A 25737-nucleotide genomic window follows, 5' to 3' on the forward strand; every position below is an offset into this window, starting at 1 on the left:
TCTGCGGACATAGTCTTGTGCAGGAAACGACAGGTTCTGGTATGTAGCAGGAACATTAACCGATCCACTGGGGTTACAGACCAACCAGGCGATGAAAAATGCATTATAAAAAAGACGATGGCATGTATCCATGGCAACAGCACTGGCACATGGTGTTTTAAAGTGAAGTGTATGTTGATTGCGAGGGAAGGTAAATGGATTCCCTGTGGGGCTTATCTCAATTTAGCTGCAACCCCTGTGTGTGTGCGTGTGTGTGTGTGTGTGTGTGTTGTCGAGCACTCTCTGTAAAGATGTTTTTTGTATGCCACAGAAGCACCATCTCCTTCCAGACTTCATTCCCACATGAACTGACAAGAGTAAATAGTGATAGTTTGGGACCTGAACCCATAATCACTCGCGTTTAAGAGCAAAGAACATGGACTGCTCCTTCGTTTTATGTGGAAGAGCCAGATTTTTTTGATGATTTAACTGAAACGTCTCGCTTTCTTCTTTTTTTTGAGAATTGAACATAAATCTCTGCAGTATTGACGATATCGTTTGTCTGCGTTGTGTGCTAATATTCATCTGATGTCACAATCACTATAAGAATAAAAATTGCATAGAACTCTAGCAGTGACTGACGTTATGTACGTCACTGTGGAGCACGAATGCAGACAAGGTAAAAAAGAAAAAAAAATATATATATATTCATCTGATGCTGCCAGAATATATATTTTCTTGTTCTGATCTGCTGGGAAATGTCAGGTTTTCTCTCTTTCTTTTCTCTCCGCGTTGTCGTACCTGCATCAGGAGGATCGGTGCAGCTTGATGGCCGTGTTTCAGTTAATGCGTTGATTTCCATGGTCACGTTTTTGTGTCCGCCCAATAAATGCATACACTCATGACTCGTGGCGCTGCAATGCACTTTGCATCTGCATCTGCTAGACAGCTCGTGTCCACCAGAGCACATTCTCATTTAAGTGCACAGCAATTTGAATATGAATGTACCCCCCCCCCCCCCACCTTGGCGTGTCAAACTCACCCAGTCTCAGAAGTGTGTGTGTGTTTGTGTCAGATATGCATTGTGCTTCTGGATTGCGCTAACGTCCACTGCGTTTATTAAGCCATCAGCTTATTCTTCATCATCATCCTCATGCCCACTCTCACTCAAACGCTTATTCACTCGCGTTCTGCCTCCTCTCAGATGCATCTCCCGCCTTTCGCACGCATCACATCCCACATAGACGTGCACAAACACGCACATGCACGCACCGCTGCCTCTCTGTGTGCTCTTGTAGCTATTAGCCGAGTATCATTAAAGCTCTTCAAGCTAATTATCTCCCCCGCGATGAGCCGCAGGTCTCAATGGGATGACGGGGAGAGATTTAGCATGATTGACTCGGCCTGTGCTGTTCTCAATGAGATATTAGCCTAGCCTCGTATCTACCCACAAAGACACACGTGCACAGACCTCTGCTAATGCATGTCAGCCTCCCCGATGCGTTCTCATCCTTGCGGGAAAAGCTGTCAGTTGTTTGGATGAGGAATTGCATGTATGTTGCAGACGTGTTTGGGTGCAGCTTTGTGCACTTTCTCTCCGTTTGATTGTGACTTTGTCACTCTCATGAGCCAAGTGTCATGGGGGGAGGGGGATGCTGAGAATGTAAGCCGCCAATGAGTGATGGCAACAGATTGCCAGAGAGAGTGTGATGGGGGAGCTGGGAGAAGGAAGGTAGACTCCTCGGGTTTACTCTCCAGATATACTGCAGTACCAACCACTGATAAGCACCACCACTCCCCGGATAGACACCCCCCCCCCCCCCCCCTATAGATCATACTGCATTTTAATTCACACACTTATCAATCTATGGCAGTGTTTGAGATGTGTGGGCCTTCAATCCTTACCATAGTTATGAGAGTTAGACGAGAAGGGGGGGTATAGGTGGGAGGACGTCTCGAAATTGGGAAATGATTGACCGTATTTGGAAGCAAGGGAGTGGCGAAGGAAAGGAACAAACAGCGGTTAACCATTAACAAAGGCATATTATAGCTAACTGAGCTCAAAGATCCTCCGGCCAATGCACAATCGTTCTTTGTGCATGTCTGAAGGGTTAAAAACAACCACATTGGAGAGAATAAGAGAAGTTCAGCGGGAGTCAGCCTGGTGTCTGGAGTTTTCCTTCACAGAATCATCCCTCTAATCACCAAGGTCACCTTATCTCTACCGCTTCTGATTTGGTTGGTCCATTGTATTGAGTGATTTCTGACCTCGACGGAACGAAAGTGTCTCTTTCTTCTTGTTGAGACATTGTTTTCTTACGGTTAAAAAGCAGGATATTATTTCCCCCCCCAATCCCAAATGTTGACAAAGGTACTTAGTATAAAACGCTACAGTCTCATCGGTACATCCTCGCAGGGTAATAACCTCACTTTACAGTCTTTGTCTTTGTTATCTGCTATACATCTCAGGCATCTCCTTCCTACACGCTGTTGAACCGCTCTGAATGGTTTTAGACTCTTTTCTACTTGCAGAGGAAATTAAAGATTGAATTATTGCCAGAAATTACAGGGAAAGAATGGACTGGTGAGTTTGCAAAGGCACATTAGATGACCCATTCCATTTACCAGGTGGAATTCATCTCCAAAGCGGGCTGCTTTAAAAAAATAAAAATAATAAAACCACCCCCTTTGAAGGAAAAGACGCCTCATCCTGCAAGAATAAAAAACGGAGAAAAAAAAATTGATATCGCATTTTATATGTGCAGTATATAAAGAAATCCTGCTCCATTGTATCTACAAAAAGTAGCAACGATAACATGGTAGCTGTTGTACTAAACTGGTGTCAGCAATAACTGTCTGAATAGGGGAGAAGACGAAAAACAAACCGCAGCTCCAGAAAGGCCCACACTAATTAATATCACACTGCGTCGTGAGTGACGTCCCAGTTATCAGTCATTTCCTCAGTTTGCCTTGCGTCTCCCCCACCGATGAGGAGGGGGGGGGGGGGGCGCTTCTGAGAGCAGATGGTGGAGTGGCCCCCGCGTTCAGCTGCTTGTGTGATTATGGACACAGCTGTCAATCAATTTTCACAGAAGTGTTCGGTGTGCGTAATGGCGTGTAAATTATTTTGCGCATGTGCGCGCAACAGTGTCTCCCCACATGTGTTGTCCAATTCCTTTGTACTCGGCGCGTCTCAGTAATTTACCATTAGATCCATGTGTTTATCGCTTTGACATGTTTTTTTTTTTTTTTTTTACCCCCCAGTGACTCATGAGGTCCGAGACGCGGACTCGGCGTTTCTTTATGCTCTACTGCCATCTGGCGGTGCTTCACATTATCGACACCCATGTCAGATATGTAGGAATATATATTTTTTATCCCATTAAAATTGTTATAAATAATAAATAAATAAGGTAGCCTGTCTCTATGTTGATTGTGATTTTTTCTTTTCTTTGCTGGTAACATATTTAATCTCAATAATTTGCCCGCATTATTGACGTGATTCCATATCTAGTCCAGGCCTTGGCACTCTCTCTCCTCTTAGACAGATTCAGTGTCTTCTTTACAACATATAGAAGGAAACGAATGATAAAAAAATAAAGTGCTATTTCACACCATGAAATTCAATAATGACTTTCTGAAAGGAAAACATCTCATCCCATCTTCCGTTTTATGTCAATTTAACATTAAACACATCTTTTATTTCCAGTCAAATGTCAACGTAGATGCCACTCTGCTGCCTCACGTAGTCGTCGTTGTGGCAGGTAGAGTTCACTTCGTTGTGGTGGGTAGAGTTGAAGCAAGCGGAGCGTAGCGGTCCATCACACCGTTGATCCAGTCGTTGTACAAGCACAGCTTGGTGTAGACGCTGGGGTGGGCTGGGTTTCTGCAGCCGTGTGCGAACCACTGCACGCCCTGCAGCTGGCCGTTGCACACCATCACACCGCTGCCATCGTGCTAGTGACGGCCAGGGAGGAAGAAGAGGCAGGTCAGCGAAGTTCTCCAACAACGCAGCAATGTGGGCCGTCGTGTCTCATGATGACCAGGCTTGCTTACCAGGCAGTTATCGGTGTCTCCCTGACCAGCGCAGACCATACCCATACTCCAGTAAATGTAATCAGGGAACGTGTTCATGCAAGTCATGTCGTCCACAATCGGCACAGTTATACACTTCAGCTGACGAGCAGGCTCATCTGTCTCAAAGGAGGAAGTGGCGGTTTATTATTCATTCAAACTATTAATTTCTTTCATTCGGCTTGTCCTGTCAGGGGTCGCTGCAGCAGACCAACCAGCAGCCACTCTCGTGTCCTCCCTCACTGCGTCCATGTATCGTCTCCTGGGTCGACCTCTAGCCCTGTTCCCTGGCAGTTCCATTCTCAGCATCCTTCTACCGATATAGTCCCCGTCTCTCCTCTGGACATGTCCAAACCATCCAAGTCTGGTCTCTCTAATCTTATCTCCAAAACGTCTAACCTTTACTGTCCCTTTTATTGTCTCATTTCTAAATCCTGTCCTACCTGGTCACTCCCAAGGAGAACCTCAGCATCTTCACTTCTGGCTCCGCCTCCTGTCTTTTCCTCAGAGCCGCCGTGATGGCTGTCCTCACCACTGTCTTGTAGACCTTTCCCTTCATCCTCGCTGACTCTCTCCTATCACAGAGCACACCTGATACTTTCCTTCCCCCGTTCCAGCCTGCCTGCACACGATTCTGCACCTCCTGTCTGCATTCTCTCCATCACTCTGCACTGTTAACCCGAGGTACCTGAAGTCCTCTACCTTCTTTACGTCTATTCTTTGTAACCTCACTGTTCCCCTCTGGGACCTTCTCATTTACGTATTTGTACTCTGTTTTGCTTCTGCTTATAATCTTATTGAGTGCGAACGGAATCGTTGTGATATATTCTGCACCAGCACTCATCAATCTGCCACTCATTCTCCCACTAAAGTGTTCTTCCTTCCTCCTTTCTCCTCACAAGTCTATGGATTACTCCCCATTTCTATATTCATTGCCGCTCCCTGCATTGAAGCATGAAGCCTAAACTCAGAGCAGGACCTATTTTTGAGGTCTACCCTCGTTCGTTAGTGTTGATCACTCACTGGGCATCGTGACAGGCAATTAGACGTTTATCTGATTTGAGACGGCCAATTTGAGCTGTCGGCAGTGACCAAAATACCGATGAGCCTCTTAGCATCTGTGCGCTCACCTGCTAATTAAAATCCAGCCTTCTGCTGAGAGACAATGTAAAAGCGACCGTGGTGCATTATGTATTCCGTGGTCTTTATTAAACCAATAAATATTTATTGCTGCCAAGTGAATAATGCAACTGGTGTGACTCCATGCACATCTATTTTAAGGAGAATACATTTCATGAATGTACTGGGAATACTAATTTAGTACTAGTCGTACCTAACTATAAAAAGAATGAGGGTTTCCTTTTCTCATTATGTAACGTATTGATAGCTAATTTGATTAATCCTATTTTCGAGTGCTGCTTATTTTTTGGACTGACTTGGTGGAAGATTTTCAACTTGGACTACGCTGCAAGAAATCAACTCCTAATCGGCAGAAATTAGGACTTTCAAACAGTACTTTTGCTTTTTAAATGGAGTTCTTGTGGACTGGATTATATAAGTGTTTACATTTGAAATTCTGAGATGGTGACAAGTTAATTAGGATTAAAAACCCACTTACATTGATTTGCGATGGTGGATCCCCAGCCGCTGACCTGGCAGGCGTCTCCGGGCTGCGGGCAGCGGCTGGGCAGAGGGACGGGTTTGACGTACGGGGTGAAGCGGGCTGGCGAGGCCAGGCGGACCATCGTGAGGCTGTGGAGAGGCGAGCGGTATGGTCCGTGGCGTATGACGTCAGCCACAGTGATGTGCTGCTCTGTGCCCTCCTGCACCGTGACGTCATGGTCCCCAAGCGACGCGACGGTTTGGAACGCTCTGCGGCCACACGCATCAGCATAATCAGGCCTTTCCATTCCAACACCAGCAGTAAGTTCATTAGGCGGGAAGGGCCGCTCTGACTCACGTGGGCGCGCAGGCGAAGGAGGTCACGATCCACCACTCGTTGATGAGCGCTCCGCTGCAGGACACGCCACCGCCGTGCAGGTGGACCTGCCAGGGTCTGGTGTGAGGCCGGCAAGCTTTGTCGTCCTCCAGGGGAAAAGCTCCTGCAAGGGAGAGCAAAGAAGAATGCAACGTTCTATTTCCGAGGTACAGTTTCTTGTGGGTGTTGAGCGTGATCATATTTACCCACTAGGCCCACGGAAAACGCCAGGAGGAGAAGATGCATGATGTTTTTCTGCTGCTTTATTGGCTGATGTGATTCTTCTCGCCTCCTTATATCTGGGAGGCGTTTTCTTTTATCTTTTTTTAACAACCCAGCGCTGATAACTACCTCATATTTCAACATCTGTTTAACAATGTTCAGGAAGACCGGCACTGCGACACACCTTTACAGTTTACGGTAAACATTCCATTCCTTTTTTTTTTTTTTTTTTTTGCTTCTCCTGGAATAAACAAGTAGCATCAAGGATAAATAAGCTCAGTTGTGTTTTTCCATGATTCTAGGTTTTGCTGAACGATATAAGTTGCTTTATTTTCTGGTTTAGTCCACATTAGCACACACCGTAGTAATTATTGGTGGTCCATGAATTAAAAGTCAAAAATTTAAATACAAAATAAAACGTGCACAAGAAAAAACACTGACTCAGAACCACCAGTAATCAAAGTATTGGGATGGCAAGCCGTATTTAAAAAAAATAATCAACTTCAAACTAAGCGACCCTCAACATGCTCAAGAAGAATAAATGGCATGAACATCTGATAAAGCTACTTCCATTGATATTGAGCAAGTCTAACTCCTATCAATTTACTGTGACTAATTTGGCCCATCATGAAGCCTTTTGTAGAACTGTGGACTATATTTCCAGTCGTTAATTTTCGCCTTGTGCCCCATAGATAACTTAATATCAGAGGCGTAAAATCACTTCCGTGAGGTCTTGCGTCATCGATTGGAACTGATGGCCTCGAAGGCAGCGGCGTAATCCAGATATCCAGATCAACATATACTAATATCAACTTATTTTAGTTATCCATTATATGATTATATGAGCTGCTGTAATACACCGGCCTATTAACACACTGATGTTTCACAGTCACTCCCCATAAAGTGCAAGGTATTTCATGTTTCCATGATTGTTACAGAAGATAAGAAATAATCAAATTGATTAATTGCTCTGAACGTTAAAGATTTGCCCTTTGTCTTTGGAGTTTTTAATACCTCCGGCGAGGCGGGGGTTCTGTAATCACCAGCGTTGGTCGGTCTATCTGTCTGTCTGTCTGTCTGACTGTTAGCAACATAACTCAAAAAGCTCCTGATGGAATTTTCAGGAATCTTCTACCCATATCATTTGTCCCTGGAGAAACAACATCTGATCACAGCTCACAATTACTAATTACCCACATAGAGGAAACATGACAGATGGTCACATAAGTAGAACTCCAGGGTCAACACACAACACTGGAGGCTGGCACTCTTGAGTTCACCTGTGTGACGTTTACCAATGTGGTTTTTAAAATGCAAAAATCTGGAAGCTCAGTCCTCCCAAAGCCCACATGTTGGATTAACATGCCTCACAATATTCTCAGTAGTAGTTTATTTTTTATTGTATTTTATTCTGCATTCCTTTGGAATTTACACGAACATGTTCTTTGCCTTTTCATCTTGAGAATTATACATCCCTGTAACAGCAAAACAAGACGAGCGGAGATTTCGCTCTTGTTTGTCGGCTGCAGCTCCAGAGATGACAATATGTTGTGTAGATTCATACATTAGTTAAAAATCACAACATCCTTGCATCACCGTCTGTGTCGTTCATTCGTCGCCATCGGTTTCTTTTCGCTCGCGCTTCACACGCTGTGTCTTTGAATCCATTATTAATTGCAACAACGGGCCTTTTTGTTTGTTTGTTCTGGTGATGCTGCATCGGCTGAGGAAAGTCTGTTGGCTGCTTCCAAATTGATGCCGACATGAAGACGGCGTCTTTTCACAGCAGCAGCGTTTAATAAAACAGAGATAGGATAAATATACTCGATTAAATATCACAGCGAGAAATAAATTCTCCTTTATCAACCACAGACATCTTTTTTTTTTTTTTTTTTATTGTTGTATAAATATTTTATTTCAAGATATGACAAAAAAATATTTGTATTTAGTGATGGGAGGACTGTTAGAGTGGAACTATAAGGATTAAAAACAGCAGGCAGTGGTAACACTTTGTTAATATTTGCATTATGTTCATGCCGTTTCAAATTCTTCGACCCATGGAGAGAATTGTTGGTACAATGTCGGATGCTTTGTTCTGCTACATCCTCCGGTCCAGTTTCCCTGCACGCGCGGTTCTGGTTTTTTACAGTCCAGCATTGACTGCCTGCAGAATAGTCCAAGAGGTTGCCACGGAGATGGCAGAGTCCAATCGTTCTGAAGAAATCCTTTGAGGTTTTAAGGATTGGATGATATGAGACATGACCTAACTCTAAATGTCAAAAGGACATTTGGATGTTGGACCTTTTCAGAAAAGGTAGCTGAGGTATTGAAAGATGGCATTTTTTTTTTTGATTTACTACTGGGATGAAAAGCTGTGGTAAATCTGGTCTTGCATGATGCCCAAATAGGTGCTCATCACTGTGGTAAGTTCTTCGTAAAAGTTCCTGCAGGAGAGACAAGCAGTCCAATATAAGTCCACCAGTTTTAACTTTCACATAGCATCCATTCAATCTACATTTAAAAACTCTTACTGTGCCTTCTCTTCTATCTTGAGGCTCTTGATGCTGTCACCGTAATCAGTGATTGTGTCGATGGCACTCTCATAGTAGGACTTGACAGAATTTGTCACCGTGGTCAGGATCCCCTCCTCTTCCTTAACCTGCCTTGATACGCGGAAGCATTCAGTATCTGCACGGAACGGGTAAAGAGGGGGGGGGGGGGGGGTCAAAGGGCACCGCTGCAGCTAATTGGGAGAATCAAAATGCATTTTTCATCTGTAATTTTTTATGCTTCTTATTGTCTGAGAAAGTACTTACTGAGAGCGAGCAGTGCGACCAGCACAGTAACGGCCAGCAGTTTGTTCATGATGCCACTCAAGTCTAGAAAGAAAATGAGGAGCCATTTAGAGCTTTGCTCACTTTATCCACTAGGGTGAGACATTGTCCTGAAGATGTGCCGCTGCCTGTCTGCACATAAATAGCATCTATTTTTTAAACTAATCTAGAATGAAGCTATTTTTTTTACTCAATTCTGATGAACATAGAGCGTAAATCTCAAAATCAAAATTCTGTCTTCACCCACCTCTGAGGTGAATTACTTTACCTTGTCCTGTAATTGAAGTTAAAATGTCAGTACTCACCCCGTCCCTCTTCAGAAATGACTGTGATGAAGAGAACAGAGGTTGGCCCAGCCTGTTTTTATAGGATAGATGTGTGGACTTGTCGCTCTCAGAGCCAAAGTGCACCTCGCGCTAGATAAACCTGTACTGTTGTCAGATGTGCGATTGTGGGAGCGTGTTTGTTTTTCTCTCGGCATACATAAAGTAGCTTTAAACAAAAACACCATCCCCTTATCGGTAACCATTTATTTCCAAACGTATCATATTTGATACACGTGGCCTTTCAGGATTTTGAGACTTCTACATCTCCAGATTGATAGATACAAGCCAACACATGCATCTGCATTTTACACAAAACAAATTCAGGTTTTTGCAAAAGTTACACAAATTAGAGCACTTATGTAAAAAATTATGTTTGTTTGTTTTTTTTGACAAATTTGTTAGAATGTTTCATTAAGACCTAATTTTCCAAAAATTACTGTGTTCTTCATGGTGCGGGCTTTAAAGGGTTAAGGATGATTTGATTTAAAGGACAATAGAGCCTGAAACCTCTCACATCTAATTTATACTCCACCATCAACAATCATCTCACATTTTTATATTATGTTATGTGATCACTGGCTTTTGTCTGTCCGTCCGTCCGTCCGTCTGTTAGCAAAATAACTCAAAACGTTCCAGACTGATCTGGATTAAATTTTCAGGAAATGTTGGGAATGTTACCAGAAACAGATGGTTAAAGTTTTGTAATGATCCAGAAGAGATCCTGGATTCTGGATCACTTTGATATTTTTGTTAACATTGCAGTCAATGGAGCTTCAACATTTGTTCTTCAATATCTCGGTTGATTATTGACCGATGTTTATGGAATTTGACAGTCGTGTAGGGCGGGGATCTCTATCTCACCACCACATTTCATGTGGATCCGATCCAGAGTGATGTTCTGAAGAAATATTGCATTTGAACATGAAAACCCCTTTTACGGATGAAAAAATCTGTTGACATTTTTGTAAACTTTCTCAAGAGGCATTTGATACTTGCATTACATCACTATAGTCCTAAGTCCTATCAAGATGGTCAGAAGTCAAGAGTGTGTTGAACACGTCACCTTCCTGATTCAGTTATGAAACGTGTGATTGGATTACATTTATCGAGCAGGAAGTCAATAAAAGAGCCTTCAGCTTTTTAGGCTGGACATTTATTTGAGTTATATTTTGGGTAGAATTATGACCTTGTGTAACAGATGTTCGAGCGGTTTCAAGGAATTGGCTTGTTTTTCGGAAGAATTTGAGGAATATTGTCACTGGATGACGCAGGTGAAAGACAAAATATTTGTTTCTGAGAGCCGGAGTACAAAGTCCAGGTCATTTCAGGTTGTTTACTCACTGCTGTTTGTTGTGCTGTCCTCATGCAATTTTTATTTTTGTTTGATACCCTATTGAAAATAATATTTGCCTTCATTCTTATTTCTTCTTAAAATTAGTCTTGATTCATTTGCCTTTTTAGCATCTGTTTATCTTCTGGTTACACATTTGGGGTAAATGTCATTGCTCTGCTTTAATAAGGGCAAATGTTTGCTCGCCCACGCAGATCACTTTGTGACCAACAAATGTGTGTGAGCCAAATAACACACTCTTCTTTCTTCAGGGACAAAAAACAGTTTATTTTTCTTTGACCGACAGAACATCATAATCTACAAATCACCAAAGTTCAGCACAACATATAAATTAAATTCCCATATTTCCACTTAATGCCATGCAGTGGTTTGCTATAAGCTGCAGCGCAGTTGAGGACAAATAATGTGACGACAGCATGTTATTTTGAAGGTACAGACCATTTCTGTATTATTGCTTCTGATAGCATTTGCATAGCATTATAGCCTGTGTATGGAAGGGTGAATGCTGGCTCTAGTTGTAAAGCACCGTGATTGGTCAGTCAGATTAAAGAGGTTCCATATAAGGACTAATAGTATTACAGCAACTTTCTCTAATTATATACAGGATGCATCCTGCAGACAGACAGACGGACAGTTTACTGAATGCTATTGTGTTGTAAATTTGCAAGAACAAGTTCCACTCAGAGGCTTTCGGCTTTGTAGGTGAAAGCCTCTGAGTGGAACTTTGTATGTAGTTAGCCGCTGGCTAACTACTGTGAATTAGATAATAGTTAATAATAGTTATGTTATAAGTGATCTCTGTATGGAATGAAGTCAACTGCAAACTGGTAGATGTTTTGCCTCTCATCCAATATCTTCATGCATTTCGTACAGGTCCAGTTGACCCCCCCAGATTGACATCATAATCCAAATGAGAATGCTGCTTCATTGAGGTCACTGACAAATTCTTTTCACATTCTTTTCCAGTCAAAAATGTCTGGTGGGATCATACGTCTTTATATATTTATATCTCGATGAAATTATCTATTGATTAGTTTCGAATTGATCTAATTTAGCTAAACACTATTTTCTTTCCCCTTTTCTGGAAGCTAAATTAGATGACACTGAGCATTAGAGTTTTGCTGAGAGTAAAGCCAATAAAAAAAAAAGTTAGGTTTATTAAAAAGGTGACACAAATTAATATCAATCTTAATATCAAATAACATTACTTCAATGTTGGTTTCATTAATAATGTTTCTTTCGATGAACGTCATATTGTCTTTTTTTTTTAACTGAATTATAATTCTCCAGCCATATAACAGGGGGGTTAGTGGAGAAAGGAAAATCTCATTTGGCTCATAAAACAATATGATGGCATAAAAAATGGTCAAAAAATGAAGCTTCAAGTTTTATGGAAGTGAATCAAAATCAATGAAGAGACCAAACTGAAATTGTTTCCACTTCACTTTAATCAACACACTCACACATCTTGATGCACGATCACACTTTAGTTAGTGTACCAAAATAACATACTGTACACGCACAATTTGCACATGTGGTGTTGTGGTGACATGCCTGGCCTGCATTTGACTTTGCATGATTTAGGAAGGATTTTGATTTGAAAAGGAACAGAGGATTGTAATCGCCTTCTGCATTGCTCTTTGCAGCCTTAACTGGTGTAGATTCTATGCACTCTTATTCATCCTGAGGGGGATCTACAATTTCCACCAAGGTCCTCAGTCTGTCGATGGCTGTGCTCAAGTCTTCGCCAACTTTCGGTCGGAGGTACTCCTGATAAATACCGAGCAAGATATTGCGGAACTTTGCAGCCAAATTCTTTATTTCAGTCTCCACCGCACTGTAGAATCAGAAGAGGAATATTATTTACAGTCATATCCCAAGGCAAACGGATTGATCACCACCATTTCTTTTGCTGTGTGTGTTTGACGTTTTCAAGAGAAATGTTGAAACGTTGAGATGAATCAATATAGTTCCACTTACTCGTAAGTCCTGGAGACTTGCTGAGCTTTAGGTAGACTTGCCACAGACTCTTTCACATTCTCGACATCCTCGGGTGTCATCACCACACCCAGTACAGGCTCAGCGTTGGTCTTTATTGTCATGAAGCCTGAATTTATTCTGTTTGTGATCCTGGTTTTTAAGTCCTCATACTTGGCAAGAAGTTCAGGTGATGGTTTAGGGACATCACACAGACTCACGGAGACTGAAAATATACCAGAAGAGATGAGAATGCAGATGATCTGGACATGTTAATCTGAAAGAATTATGAAGTGACTATATTCTTTTGTGTATGACCAACAAAAATGTGCTTTGTAATTGCATCCACAAATTTTGTTCCATTTAGAAGGACTTGATTTATAACAATCAAAGCATATGTTATCAGAAAAATGCAAACAAATTGCATTTTAAGTAATTATTTACGTAGCCACATAGCAATTATAGTGTAACTCATTTCAAATTCAAAAATGTATAGCACAATTGTGAAAGGTTGCTGATGCGTCGCCTTACCCTGCATGACAAGAAGCAGTGCCACAGCATACTTTGTATTCATCGCTGAAACAAGAGAAAGCGGAAATTAAATTGATTGAATCAGAATTTTTTTCTCACAGATGATAAAAACATTTCTAAGATTGCAGAGACTGAATTCAAATATAAAATATCTATCTTTAATAAAATAGAAAAAGAAACAAGCTCCTGCTCTGAGGAAAAAAACAAAGAAAAAAAAAACGTACCTGCAGTTGGGTTGGACGAGCAGATCCAAGAAGTGACAGTCTTCTCTGATGAGTTGTCTGTAACTCGGAGCGCACATCTGGCTGGGGATAATATAGGGGGAGAACTGTAAACAAACGTCATCTGACGAGCACGCACATGCGCGCACGCACTATCATGCAAGCTCACACACACACACATAAACCTAAACAAAGTTCAGTGTACGTGATCCCCACTTTCAACACCGAATGTTGAAATATGGCTGTGATTGTGCAATGTTTCTCAAAAAGTAAGTTCATCTGTTTCCTATGGTGATGGAGCCCCAGTGATGCTGTATTTATTGCCATACAAAATGTCATTGTGCATATTCTGTATTATTGCTTATATGGCTAAAAAAAATAAAGATTACTACTTCCTACAGTAAAATAAGCTCTTAAACTGTGCTAATTACTGCACGTCAAAAATATTTTGTAATATCCACCCAGATCAGAGTAAATGATCAACAGGTAATCACATAGGACCCATCTGGACACACTGTGTTAAAGCCAGCCAATGCTCTGGTTTCTGCGTTCCCTTCGCTGCCTGATGCCTGGACATAGGCTGCACCATGAAATGTTATCAAGATGGGATAAAGGTTTTCACTGTCCTAATTTTTTTAATTAGGGTTAGGGTTGGGGTTAAGTAATAAGCAGCAGTATCAGTCAAAGTAATGAATATACCGGTAGGTCATCAACATTCACTTAATGGCAGATTTGAAAATTCCATTTCCTTTGACACGTCCCACTTAATTAGGCATTGTTGCAGACCATGAACATCCTTTCATGGAACAGTATTCCCTGCCATCAATGGATAATGCTAGTGGTCATTATGTCATGAATGATTGGTGGAAGAAGCCTACAGTGAACACATACAAACACATATGTATGCATATAAACACTTATTTTAAGTCTAATAGCTGACAATCACAAACTTACTTGCATGAATGAGTTGTAAGAAGGTCAGAAGAGGTAATTGTAGTGATAGCGAACTGTTTGGCTTAAAGCTTCCCTCATGCTGCAGAGGCAGACTTTTATCAGAAATCAAAGAACGGGCAGGTAGAATAATGGATTTTAAATCTTTGTATAACTCTTTCTTGTCCATATGCCACAACAAAACAGAATTATAATTATCAAATGATTATTTTTTGGAATATATATTTCATAATGTTGAAAGCTGTCAGTCTAATTCATTTTTTTTATTTTTAATGTAATGCCACAACCACCACTCACAGTAGTCTTGGCAGGTACTGTTTTCTTTCATATCTGCCCCCATTCAACGTTAATTCAGTCAAAAACCATCTCTGATTTCAGAACAGTGTGAGATCAACATCAATATCAAGACCAGCGCTATCTGAGTTCTGTAATTGTCCAAATGTCCTTTGGGTCAGATATCCAAATCCATTTAGCGGGGGCTGATATGTATACAGACTAGACGGCATCGCTGTCCTGGCAGGAGAGACTGGAGGCAGGTATGAGATAAAGAGTGGAAGTCAAGCAAAGCATATCTGTGGGCATAGTCCAGCAACAAAATCAATTTGGCTCTCTGTGTGCTGAGGATCCTTTTTTTTTTTTTTGGTACTGCATGTTCTGAATGGGACGCAAGTAGGGCAGGTTGGGTTCAGAACTAAGTTGCTGAACTCACAGCTGTCTAAACAGACGGGATCAAGTTTTGCTCTTGTTTTTAAATTCTGAGTTTTCAACATCTGCACTACGCTACGCATGTGTCCGTGTGTGTGTGTGTGTGTGTGTGTATGTTCTCTTCTCTTATATCTCAGAAAGGTTAACTTAAATTATAACGCACATTTGATCAACATGTATCAAACTATACACTAGATGTATGCGGTGCTCATTTCAAGTTCTATTTAAAATAATTACATATTTTTTCCTAACGTCATTCTGGATCCGATCCGGACATTATTTGGTGGTAAGATGGAGATCCCCACACTACACGATTATTTCAACATCCGGTCAATAACCAACCGCACATTTTGAAGCTCCATTGACTGCAATGTTAACGAAAATTTCAAACTGCTTCATAATCCAGGATCTCTTCTGGATCATCACCAAAATGTAATAATCCATTTCTGGTAACATTGTCAACATTTCCTGAAAATGTGATCAAGATCCGTCTGTAACTTTGAGTTATAACCGCCAGACAGATGGACAGACGGTGATTACATAAGCCCCGCCTCGGGGGACTTAATAATGGCTCATTAACAATTAACTAATGATCACATTGTACCAAGGGCACAATGTGATTGGGTCATCATCATAGAGCAGCTAATGCTATTTAACAACTAATAAGTTACAAGCGAGGAACAAAACTGGAACATAGTTTATAAATCTGTAATAAATGCTTCCTTCATGACTGAATGATATTGTACTTTAGTAATAATCCACCAGGGAACCAGGGGCCCAATAATACCAGACAGCGTTTTTGACCAGCCAGTGAATGGCACTGAATTAGCAATTCAATTTTAAACTATTATTGTATTTAAACGTCATCTAAATGTTTTGGTGAATGCCTTAAATGTTTTGGGGACCAGCTGTGTGACTGGAGTAAGCCTGAATTATTTCCACATCTCATTATATGCTGCCCTCTTCCATCTGGATGACAACAGCACACATCTCACAGGGTCTCTACTGGGGACCCTCAGCACTTCCATCACAGTTCACGAGGCTCACCAAGCATCTGCTAATCTTCAGAAGACTCAAGAAGGCCCGGCGTCTCCTCAGAGTCTGTGTCAGACTGAAAACGACTGTGGACCTTCGCCACCCAGCAGTACATCGGCGTCTCCATCAGATGCCTGATGCGCTTCCTTATCTCAGTACTATAACAGTGAAGCTGAGTCTACTCCAGTTTGTTGCACGGGAGCCCAGGGGAGAAAGCATGTTGACTGGGAGAACTGTGGCTTCATCACCAGCCTCCCAAAGTGGACGACATTCTTAGCTTCTTAGTCACAGCCACCCCAGAATTAAAAGGCTGAGTATGTCCTAAGAAGTGATTAATGGTGAGGTAGCAGTTTACCTGACATCTTCGGTTAGTCAAAGTGAAAGTGAATAGATTAATAAGTAGAAATCTGCAGCTTCTGTGCTTGGGCACACTGACCTCTGTCACTCTGCTCTCTTCACAGGAAAGGATATCAATGAATTGGGAGAAGTGGTTGATTATTAGCCCAGCATAAACAGTGACTTTAGCCCGGGAGTTGTGAAACTCCAGAAAATCAGCCATGTTGGCACTTGCCCTTTGGCACCAGCTATTAACAGTTGACATTGCTGCTGTGTAAATAACTTGATGACAATTTGTGCAACCCATATTTCTGTGTATTCAACAGTTGTACTAAATTGATTTACAAGAATATTCATATTTAGAGTGCACTTTTATTTATATTTTATGCTGAATGTTCAAGAGAGCTAAAACAAAAAATGTCCTCGCGTGGTACAATTTGTTTTCAGCTATTCTATTCTATATAACATTAACAGACATAAACTTATCAATCAGACATTGATGACTGATCACCTTTAGTGTCCAATTATATAGACCAATTAATCTAAATAAATCAAGAACAATCACTTTGCGGACAGTCTACGCTTTTTTTTTTTTTATTACATTTTTTAAAGAATTCGTTTTAAGACTATTAACACTTGATATTTGATCAAATCTGAACTTGCCCCATGGGGATAAATAAAATGTTTTTGAATTTATTTGTGTTGATAAAAATATATATACCGGTACATAGAAACCAAATTGTTTCTAGATGTATAAAAAGAACATTTGATATAATCAAATGGTTTGATTCTGAATTAATAATACATGAACTTTCTATCAGAAATCTACCTGCACCAGAATCCTTGAATGTCATTATTAACAGTTCATTGATCAAGTTTGGGATTTGGGATGATTTTTAGACTTTTTGTTCAGTTTAAAAGTCAATATAAAAAGTAAAATGATGTAAAACAGCGCAGGTGAACCTTATGTGCTATATTATGGTTTGAGATGATGTGCCTTACTCTTTCTGAAATGATCACATCCGTCCTACAGACTGACTGTTTGGTCCCAGGCCAACTAGTCAGCAATAAATCTATGGTCGTAATAACTGGGTGGGTTATCAGTTCAGAGGTGCTAGGCACTGCCTGTGTGTAATATTCCCCATGGTGGGATGAATAAATTCTAAATCTTTCTCACTATATAGTTTATGACAGTTTTTTTTATCTATATATATTTTACCATACCTTTTACTCACCTTTATCTCTCTGGGTTTGTTTAAAAGCCCATGTTAGGTTCAATATTTCAGTGCATTTATACTATAAATAGTGACACTTGAGTCGGGTAGTTTAATCCATGTTTTCTGAATCTCTTCAAGATTTGTTTTTCCTTTTTAACACCGAGAAACTGCGATGCTAACACAGGATTTATATAAAATATTTATTATATGTCTTAAATCTACAGATTAAATTGAAATTATACATATCCATCTTGCTTTAGAAATGCAATAGAACAATTTTGTCAGGTTAGCAGAGCAATTGCATCGTGTGACATATCATCATTCTGGGGGTGATGAGGGTGAATTGCCAGAGGTGAGGAAGAGGGGCTGCTGGGAGGCACAGAACGTTGTCTAGTTGGAAAGGTCCTGGAATTTCTGCAACAACTTCTCAAGCGCATCCTGAACATATTCCCTGGGGAGGACAACACACAAACAGCACGGGGTCAAAGTGTGCACACAATGATCTGTATGATCTGTGAATGTTTCCTGCTTGCTACTTCGCGCTTACCTTACTATGACCACATGTTCGTTTTCGAACACTGTTTGCGCCGTTTCTCTGCTTTTTGCAAATGCCTGCTGACTCATGTCAGCCACCGTCTGGCCGAAGTTAGAGAGCCTCTCTCCAATAGTGTCTTCTCCCTCAGCCTCTGTGGATAGGAAAGGAAAAGTTATCAACATGGATGTCTCCCATGTTTTAAAGAATGACACTGATGCTAATGCTGTACCTGCATATGCAACAAAAGCCAGCATCAGCACGGCAACTGCAAGGTACAGTCTCATCTTGGCTGTGACTCTCTGAGGAGGAGGGACAGAGACACACCGCTGTTTACGTGCACAAGGCTGTTTCTTAGGCTACACATAAAATATTGCATTGAGAATTTTAACTGTATTACCTGTAACCCACATTAAATCCATAATCAGAATTTGGACAAATGCAGTACTTGAGAAGGTTTTTTTGTGTTTAGTACGTTTTAAGTTTCCCAAGGTTAATATAGAAGCTTAATAAAGACTGTAATATAGTCAGAATCAGAATAGACTTTATTGGCTACCGGTAAGTTTGTGCACACAAACAAGAAAATTTGACTCTGGTTAATCTTTGCTCACAAAGTACACAAGTTAACAACAAATAGAATAAAGGTAATAATTACAAAAGATAACAAGCACAGGAAGCAGTACACTTTAAAAATAGTCGATGTTCTGGCAGTGGTATAAAAAATATATGCATGGGGGTTATTGCACAGTTTTATAAAGTTGCAGTCCGTGACTATTCAGGAGTTTGCCAGAGCGACACCCTGAGGAAAGAAGCGGTCCCTGTGTCGGGTGGCTTTAATGGAAAGGGTTACAATAATACAGAATATTGAATAAGATGAAAAAAGAAATGCTAAACTTACCTGCTTTCTGTCTGAAGGAAGAAAGGAATCGAGTGCGTTTGGACGCTGATGCGGGTCCCTCCTTATAAGCCCGCTCGTTTCAAGGAGGGTGATGCAAACTTCAGTCAGCATGTACACGTGGCGAACTTGTGTCAATGCCCTCTTTATTGGTCGTGATTGCGCCAGATGTGCAACAAACAATCCCTCTGAAGCGATAGCTGACACCACTGCATTAGCTCAGAAAAGAAGAAATGCACGAGGAGTTTGATTGTTTTAAAATCTGCCTGCATTCTGCAGTTATAATTCACATATTTATAAAGAGGACATTCTATGATCTAAGAGGGATGGGCCATTTTAAGATTGGAAATGTGTCCACAATTAAAAATTAACTGATTAATTAGCATATATTTGGTCACGCTTCGCAATTGTCAGCATGTGCTGCTTTTCCATTCTTTCTTAATTTATCCGTCAATGATTTTTTTTTATTTTTAGAAATAATCCAGACAGATTAAACAATTATGAAAATAACCGAAACCAAATTAAATAAAAATCCAGTTATATAGCACTCGTTGTCCACATGTACTTTTATACCATACTTGTACGTTCTTCCCTCAGCGACATTTGTGTTAAATGATAAGTGAGATGCTATGTGGAGGGATCATAGTACAGAGCTGATTGCATTACTATCAATTGATCTGAGCTATTTGGAGGCTCCTTTTGGCCTGAGGTGTTGGCAGAACATGGACTCTGTATCAATATTACATTTATTGGTTATAAAGATTTTCATATCAACAATTGGGGCTGCTCCAGGATCAGATTTGACGTGTTCTGTCAAATTTCCCCAAAGCCCTGCATTAAATTTTACATTCAATTGTATTAATAAATTATTATCACTGACTGAAATTAAATCAATGCCTTAATGTTATATTAGGTCACGTAAAGTACAAATACCCTGGATCTTTCCTGTTCAGTACTTGAGTAAATATGTATATTCTCCCCCACCATCACTTTGCCTAACATTTAGGTCCTTTAACTGCTAAATATCATGTTCTAAATGTTGTTGACTTTATTGTTTGAGGGGCAGAAGTCACCAACTGATAAAATGACGGCTCTTCCGAGATGTTCTTTGCATGTTTTTCCATTTCATTGCTTCATTTGATGTCTGTGTTGTCCAGACTTTCCCTTTCTTAACAGGGAAGTGAGTGAGACAAAAGCCCTAAGTGGTCCTTTGTAAGTCACCACGAGACTTGCACAGTCGGCTGAACTTCAGTAACCTTTTGTTGCAGCGTTAGAGCCAGGAAGTCTGCGTCGCCATTTGGAGGCTTTGTCCCGACTTAATAAATCTGTTTTCACACCAAACTGTCTGCGGCAAAGGGCCCATTGTTGCTCATATGGCTTCTATAAGATGTGATTTCCACAATGAATAATGCACAACTGAGACTCAGATGAGCCTCCACATGTCTCAGCAGTCTCACATTACCTTTAAAAGACTAAATCATCATCACTTTTGTGATGAAGTGGTCGGTGGATGAGTGCATGAGCTTTCACTTGCGTGTTTCAGCTCTTCTTGAATAACTGTAGGAGGCAGGGAGGAGGTGAGAGTGCATGCCTTGTATGCTCCCAATTTGCAATAACAGGCTTATGAAAGAGCCGATTTGGTATTTGGCCAAGGGTCCCTGCGGGGACTGTTGTTATGTGTCAGCTCCGAGGGATGTTTTCAGAGGGGTCACAGGGCATCCATTAGCCTGCAAGCATTTTTTTTTTTCGTTTTTCCAGCCAGTGCTGCGATCGTTGCAGATAAGAGCAGTCAGAAGTGCTGAACAGGCAGGTTACTTGTGGTTTTCCTGTTTTTAAACCACCCATGACTGGTCCTAACAACAGTGAAGGTTTTTAATGGAGTTTCACTCGGGGAGTTGCTTAAGACTGGCTCCTGACATCACATAGTGATGGTGTTAGTCAGTCACTGGCTTTACTGCGAACACCTCTCACACAGAGGGAGAGGATAAACATGTTTTTGCTGTAGCACACATTTACTTTGTTTTGCAGAGAGAAAAAAATAGCTTACACATTCAAATAATTGACTTTCAGGGGCATGTGTACATTATGCACAGTTATCTACAGTATTATGTATGCAGTAAAGTAACATGTCGTGTACTAAAACTCTTAACGACTTTTATTAAGAGGATTTTTCAACATTTTGCCTTTCGTACTTCTGCCCAGATAAATTCAAGAGATTAAGCATAGCTACAGCCAAATACACAGAAACTGGTTGAACATTTAATTTAATTTTTTTATTACATTTGGTCAGGCATGTTGCAAAGGTGAGCCGATTAGATTAAACCAAGAGACCACATTGACAACCCAAATCAAAATCACTGCTGCAATAACTGATCATGTTGTAACTTTTTATAATCATTTTTTCGTTTTTTGTTTAAGCGGACCTTTGTCTGAATATCAAATGATTTGCAAGTGATTCTTGCTCATCGTGCAGGTAGTTGAACAAATCTCAGAATATGTGCCTTCACGTCTTTAAACTCGCAGCTTATTTTTGTTTTTCTTCCCTGGACCAAATGTACTGTAATTAATCTTCCAAAAAACAAAACACAGCTGCGTCTTTGTGAGGCATGTGTTCAAGGAGAGGGGGGGGGGGGGGTCAAAGGAGGGGAGATGAACAAGGGACAAATGGTGTCCTCTACTGGCCTCTGCTTAGCATTTCAAAGGAAACAGCCTGCTGAGTTTAACTCCAATCTTTCATTGGAAGTTTGGGCGAGAGGAGTTTAGGATATTTACTTAAGTTTCCTTTTGTTTGTTAGCTTTTTCCTTGGAGGGTCCAGATGTGTTGTAGGTTCAAACGCCTTCTGAACTTCGCATCTGGTGTATCTGAATCAACTCGAGGGTAATAAAGGTTTTCAGGGAAATTTAGTTCTTATTTAATCGCTGACAGTTTAAAAGGACAAGAGGCCGGAGCGGAGACATCGCACTTTGAGATATGCATCTTATCTTACAGGACAGCAAAACGGGACACACATGCATGAGACCAGATTGCCTGCATGGCCCCATGCATGAATATCTAATTGGCATATCTGTGCAAAGATGCGCTGATGCCCATTTAATAAGGGCTGAGCAAAAATAAAGGTAGAAATGTGTCACTTTAAAAGAGAATTTACCGGTAATCAGAGGCACGCCACGTTCCCAAATGTCTGCTCGGATAAAGAGAAAGGAATGTGGGAACAGACACCAAGTCTGGACTCGAAAAAGTGTGTGGCAAAGGAAAGATTATGGGGAGGGAGGGAGGGGGGGGGGGGGCAGAATGAAGAAAACAAATAGGAAAGGGCACGGGTTTGGTGCTGAAATAAAACAAGAGGTGGGCTGGCTCCTGTGTGCTGCCTCCATGGGTGATTGGAGAAGTACTTTAGAGCCACTAATGATAAGATGGCTTATGCAATTAATCCCTGTAGTCTTATGCAACAGCTGCAAATGTTGGATGCATTTCAAGGTTTATTGGAAGCTCCTCATAATAAAGCCAGTGCATTGTCATACTCCAAGAGAAGCTCATCGGAAGTCCGATTGATGGAGAGACAAGGAGTGGAAACAGGATTTCTTTTTGGTTCTTTATTCTCTCAGCGCTGTCCGGCCACAGCCCATTTACAGTGAGCAGCATGTTGGGTACATGACAAGTGATGAACGGTCAGGTACATTACACTCACTGTCGACAGCAATGCAGCCGATACGGAAGGCATGTTCAATCGTTCAGTGTCACCTCTGGAGAAACTCAGTGCATTTATTGAAACAACAGCTATTTGCTTGGCGTGATTAGACATAACATAGGCTGACCCCTGCCTTGCCTGACTCAAACGTTATATGTACAACCAAAGGTGGAGGAGAGTTAAGAAGTAAAAAAAAAAAAGAAGAAAAGCAAAGCATGCTAAACAAAACTCTCTCCTGGTTGTGTTTTAAAGGCAACTGGGGTGCTTGTGCTCAGTGAAGGGAATCAATAAGAGAAGAAAGGGTGACTATTTAGAAGAAATAAACCAAATCGACCGCTCGTTCTGCTGAAGACACACCATTTCCTTCTTATTGACCCCCTCAGAACAGTGGAACAGCCATATGAAGATATAATTTGTCAATCTCAACCCCCCCCCCCTTTGCACTCTTTCTGTTTACCAACCATCTGATAACCCTGAGTCTCTTCTTATTCTGGTCCTTTGACCTTTTCCACAATGTCCTCAAACTTCTCACGGATCTGGTCGGCCAAAGGAGTGAGCACCTTGGTCAGCTCCTGGAATTTACCATCCAGAGAGGTGCGCAGTTCTTCGGCAGCGGCCTCCAACTGGGTCCTGAGGCCCTCTGCCTGGATCTCCAACTGTTGGCCCAAGCCCTCAGTCTGGTCCTTCATGATGGTAGAGAGGTCACCAAGCTTCTTCATGGTGCTGTCACTGGCCTCGTCGATGTAGGGTTCAAATTTCACCCTCGCTGCATCCAGGTTCTGGGATGCACGGGACTGGATCTCACCCAGGTAGGTGGAAATGCCGCTTTAGAAAAAAAAAGAGCATATTTTTATAGCTTATTGATATATATATATTTTTTTAAAGGGCTAAGCGTGGAAATCTCCACCCTGCTTACGTGCGGATCTCCTCGGTGTCTTTGTTCAGGCGCTTCCTCAGCTTGGTGGTGTAGGTGCTGATGCGTTGTTGGATGTCATCGTTGTTCTGGGCCACCATGGCCTTGACCTCGCCTAGGTACCCAACGCTGCGTTCCTTGGCATCCAGCATGTCTTTTTGGAGTCTGTTGGCCAGGAGCTGCAGGTCCTGAGACATCTGACTGGTGGTGCTGTCGGTGTAGGGGCTCAGCTTGTTCTGGATGTCGTCTCTATATGTTGTCAGCTCTGCCATGGTGTCAGTAATCAAAGTACTGGGGACAGGTCACATTAGGAATGTGTAAGTAAGGAGGCGAATGTGAAGAGAGATTAAGAAAGGCAAATTAAAAGCACAAGGGGAAATATGACTGGATGGATGAATTCAACATCACTTACTCAAGCTCCCTGCTGAAGTGAGAGACCTTGAGGCTCTGCATAACTCCATCTCCTTGTGTGTTGAGATCAGCGATGTAGCGCCAGAAACGATTGACTGTGTTCTCCCAGTTGGGAGAGGCATCAGGCTGGCTGACAGCACGGGCATTGCAGCCTATTTGTGGGCACATGTGTGAAAACATGGATGAACACACAGATAGTATTCCAATGGCATTGATCGTTTTAAGATCCAGTGCACACTTACCAGTGATGACTGCCAGAGCAACGATCAGAATTACAGCCCTCATGGTTATCGCAGAGATACGCCTACAAGGATTTAAGAAAGAAAGGTCACTTACATCTTAATATTAAACAAAAAAAGCATATTTTAAAAACGACAGACTAGGTTTCAAAATGACATATTTAAATGCAAGACATTAGAATAGCTATTTAGTCCCTATAAATAAATTTACTGAACAAAACAAGCCAAATCAGAAATAGACGCGTCCCTTATTAGTCACGTCACTCACGTGGAAGGTTGAGCCTCCTGTGTGAAGTCCTGGCCGGTGGCTGCGTGGCTTTTATGCAAACCCCACAGGCTTCTGTGGCGGGTGTGGGTGGGAGGATGATGAGGAGGAGGAGGAGGAGGAGGAGGAGGAGGGGGAGGAGGAGGAGGGGGGGGGGGGGGCACGCACGCGATCACGCAGGGATGATTTGTTGTCTGCTCATATTCCTGTTTCTTTCCGTGTCGCCAACAAAGCGTTCGAAGTTCTCCCAGGGTTGCACACACACACACGGGGTTGTACCGGGGTAAAAGTTCCAACGTTCACTCATCGGACGCATTCTGCTTTTATTGTCGCCACGCCACGCAGGCGATAGTGAGAGAGATTATTTTACATGTAACTTTTATTTATTGAGTAAATGTACTTTATAGCCAAAATTGCTTATATTTCAGGACATTTGAGATAAAAAAAATATATATATATATTTACATTATTTTTTACATTAACAACTGGAAGAATTTCTGAGCAAATTCACCGTTTTGGTAGATTTAATTTGGTAAATATAGACAATCAGAAAATAACGCTTCACTGAAAAGTGATGTAATCTGAATATAAATCTCCTGGATGTAAATTAAACTTTTGCACATGCTTTCTAATCCAAATAGCTGCGGGCTCCTGACTACCGACACCCCCACTTCAGCACCCCTTCACAACCACCCAGTGTTTTCATGCATGGCAACCCCACTCTCATGTCTAAATGCTGAATGTGACTTGTTTTATTGACAATATGTGTATTATTAGATCTGTAAAGTAAGTGAAGTATAAAAATGTGTCAGCTAGATGGGCATGTTTGGGCTTGGGCACGCAGATAATACAAAAGTGTTGCAAGTAGGTAATAGAATACGGGGAATAAAAACCTAAACCAGTCGCTATGGAAAATGTGCTGTTGTGCATGTTTGCATGGAAGTCAGTTTTCTGAGTGCTTGATGCAAGAAGGCTGTTCATACTTGTTGTTGAAAATTCTGTATAAAGGTTTTAACAGATTCTTGTTGCAATGGGAGGGAATCTAATACAAACTGA

General features: G+C 41.4%; 5 protein-coding genes across 5 annotated transcripts; all 5 read right to left on the minus strand.

The window, feature by feature from the left end:
* Positions 1-3680: 3680 nt before the first annotated feature.
* Positions 3681-6283, minus strand: LOC137917737 (trypsinogen-like protein 3). Its single transcript, XM_068760461.1, has 5 exons — positions 6238-6283; positions 6014-6155; positions 5672-5925; positions 4036-4172; positions 3681-3936 (listed from the first exon to the last, which is right to left on the minus strand). Exons 1-5 carry the CDS (start codon positions 6275-6277, stop codon positions 3751-3753), a joined length of 759 nt encoding a protein of 252 aa, XP_068616562.1. The 5' UTR covers positions 6278-6283; the 3' UTR covers positions 3681-3750.
* Positions 6284-8198: 1915 nt separating this feature from the next.
* Positions 8199-9127, minus strand: apoc2 (apolipoprotein C-II). Its single transcript, XM_068760412.1, has 3 exons — positions 9070-9127; positions 8785-8941; positions 8199-8697 (listed from the first exon to the last, which is right to left on the minus strand). The coding sequence occupies exons 1-3, from the start codon at positions 9116-9118 to the stop codon at positions 8610-8612; spliced, it is 294 nt and encodes a 97-aa protein (XP_068616513.1). The 5' UTR covers positions 9119-9127; the 3' UTR covers positions 8199-8609.
* Positions 9128-12202: 3075 nt separating this feature from the next.
* Positions 12203-13582, minus strand: apoa2 (apolipoprotein A-II). The gene is made up of 4 exons (XM_068760474.1): positions 13497-13582; positions 13273-13317; positions 12745-12967; positions 12203-12601 (listed from the first exon to the last, which is right to left on the minus strand). Exons 2-4 carry the CDS (start codon positions 13313-13315, stop codon positions 12439-12441), a joined length of 429 nt encoding a protein of 142 aa, XP_068616575.1. The 5' UTR covers positions 13316-13317; positions 13497-13582; the 3' UTR covers positions 12203-12438.
* Positions 13583-17945: 4363 nt separating this feature from the next.
* apoc1 (apolipoprotein C-I) lies at positions 17946-19264 on the minus strand. Its single transcript, XM_068760570.1, has 4 exons — positions 19168-19264; positions 18502-18571; positions 18285-18423; positions 17946-18188 (listed from the first exon to the last, which is right to left on the minus strand). The coding sequence occupies exons 2-4, from the start codon at positions 18554-18556 to the stop codon at positions 18128-18130; spliced, it is 255 nt and encodes an 84-aa protein (XP_068616671.1). The 5' UTR covers positions 18557-18571; positions 19168-19264; the 3' UTR covers positions 17946-18127.
* A 3479-nt stretch (positions 19265-22743) lies between these two features.
* On the minus strand, positions 22744-24758 carry apoeb (apolipoprotein Eb). The gene is made up of 5 exons (XM_068755435.1): positions 24685-24758; positions 24420-24481; positions 24179-24329; positions 23770-24057; positions 22744-23678 (listed from the first exon to the last, which is right to left on the minus strand). The coding sequence occupies exons 2-5, from the start codon at positions 24460-24462 to the stop codon at positions 23339-23341; spliced, it is 822 nt and encodes a 273-aa protein (XP_068611536.1). The 5' UTR covers positions 24463-24481; positions 24685-24758; the 3' UTR covers positions 22744-23338.
* Between the last annotated feature and the right edge of the window lie 979 nt (positions 24759-25737).

This window comes from Brachionichthys hirsutus, chromosome 3 (genome assembly GCF_040956055.1).
Source record: "Brachionichthys hirsutus isolate HB-005 chromosome 3, CSIRO-AGI_Bhir_v1, whole genome shotgun sequence".
In the NCBI taxonomy this organism is placed as follows: domain Eukaryota; kingdom Metazoa; phylum Chordata; class Actinopteri; order Lophiiformes; family Brachionichthyidae; genus Brachionichthys; species Brachionichthys hirsutus.

Bases quoted from the DNA above. Each gene is read 5' to 3' on its own strand.
- LOC137917737 (XM_068760461.1), bottom strand. From the start codon at position 6,277: ATGCATCTTCTCCTCCTGGCGTTTTCCGTGGGCCTAGTGG. The intron at 6,156-6,237 runs GTAAATATGATC...TCTCCCTTGCAG, and splicing joins GTTTTCCGTGGGCCTAGTGG to GAGCTTTTCCCCTGGAGGAC. The intron at 4,173-5,671 runs GTAAGTGGGTTT...CCTTTGAGACAG, and splicing joins ATCCACCATCGCAAATCAAT to ATGAGCCTGCTCGTCAGCTG.
- apoc2 (XM_068760412.1), bottom strand. From the start codon at position 9,118: ATGAACAAACTGCTGGCCGTTACTGTGCTGGTCGCACTGCTCGCTCTC. The intron at 8,942-9,069 runs GTAAGTACTTTC...CGTTCCGTGCAG, and splicing joins GGTCGCACTGCTCGCTCTCA to ATACTGAATGCTTCCGCGTA. The intron at 8,698-8,784 runs GTAAGAGTTTTT...TCTCTCCTGCAG, and splicing joins AAGATAGAAGAGAAGGCACA to GAACTTTTACGAAGAACTTA.
- apoa2 (XM_068760474.1), bottom strand. From the start codon at position 13,315: ATGAATACAAAGTATGCTGTGGCACTGCTTCTTGTCATGCAGG. The intron at 12,968-13,272 runs GTAAGGCGACGC...GTATATTTTCAG, and splicing joins ACTGCTTCTTGTCATGCAGG to TCTCCGTGAGTCTGTGTGAT. The intron at 12,602-12,744 runs GTAAGTGGAACT...CTGATTCTACAG, and splicing joins CAAGTCTCCAGGACTTACGA to TGCGGTGGAGACTGAAATAA.
- apoc1 (XM_068760570.1), bottom strand. From the start codon at position 18,556: ATGAGACTGTACCTTGCAGTTGCCGTGCTGATGCTGGCTTTTGTTGCA. The intron at 18,424-18,501 runs GTACAGCATTAG...TCCTATCCACAG, and splicing joins GGCTTTTGTTGCATATGCAG to AGGCTGAGGGAGAAGACACT. The intron at 18,189-18,284 runs GTAAGCGCGAAG...TGTCCTCCCCAG, and splicing joins GAACATGTGGTCATAGTAAG to GGAATATGTTCAGGATGCGC.
- apoeb (XM_068755435.1), bottom strand. From the start codon at position 24,462: ATGAGGGCTGTAATTCTGATCGTTGCTCTGGCAGTCATCACTG. The intron at 24,058-24,178 runs GTAAGTGATGTT...ACCTGTCCCCAG, and splicing joins CACTTCAGCAGGGAGCTTGA to TACTTTGATTACTGACACCA. The intron at 23,679-23,769 runs GTAAGCAGGGTG...TTTTTTCTAAAG, and splicing joins GACACCGAGGAGATCCGCAC to CGGCATTTCCACCTACCTGG.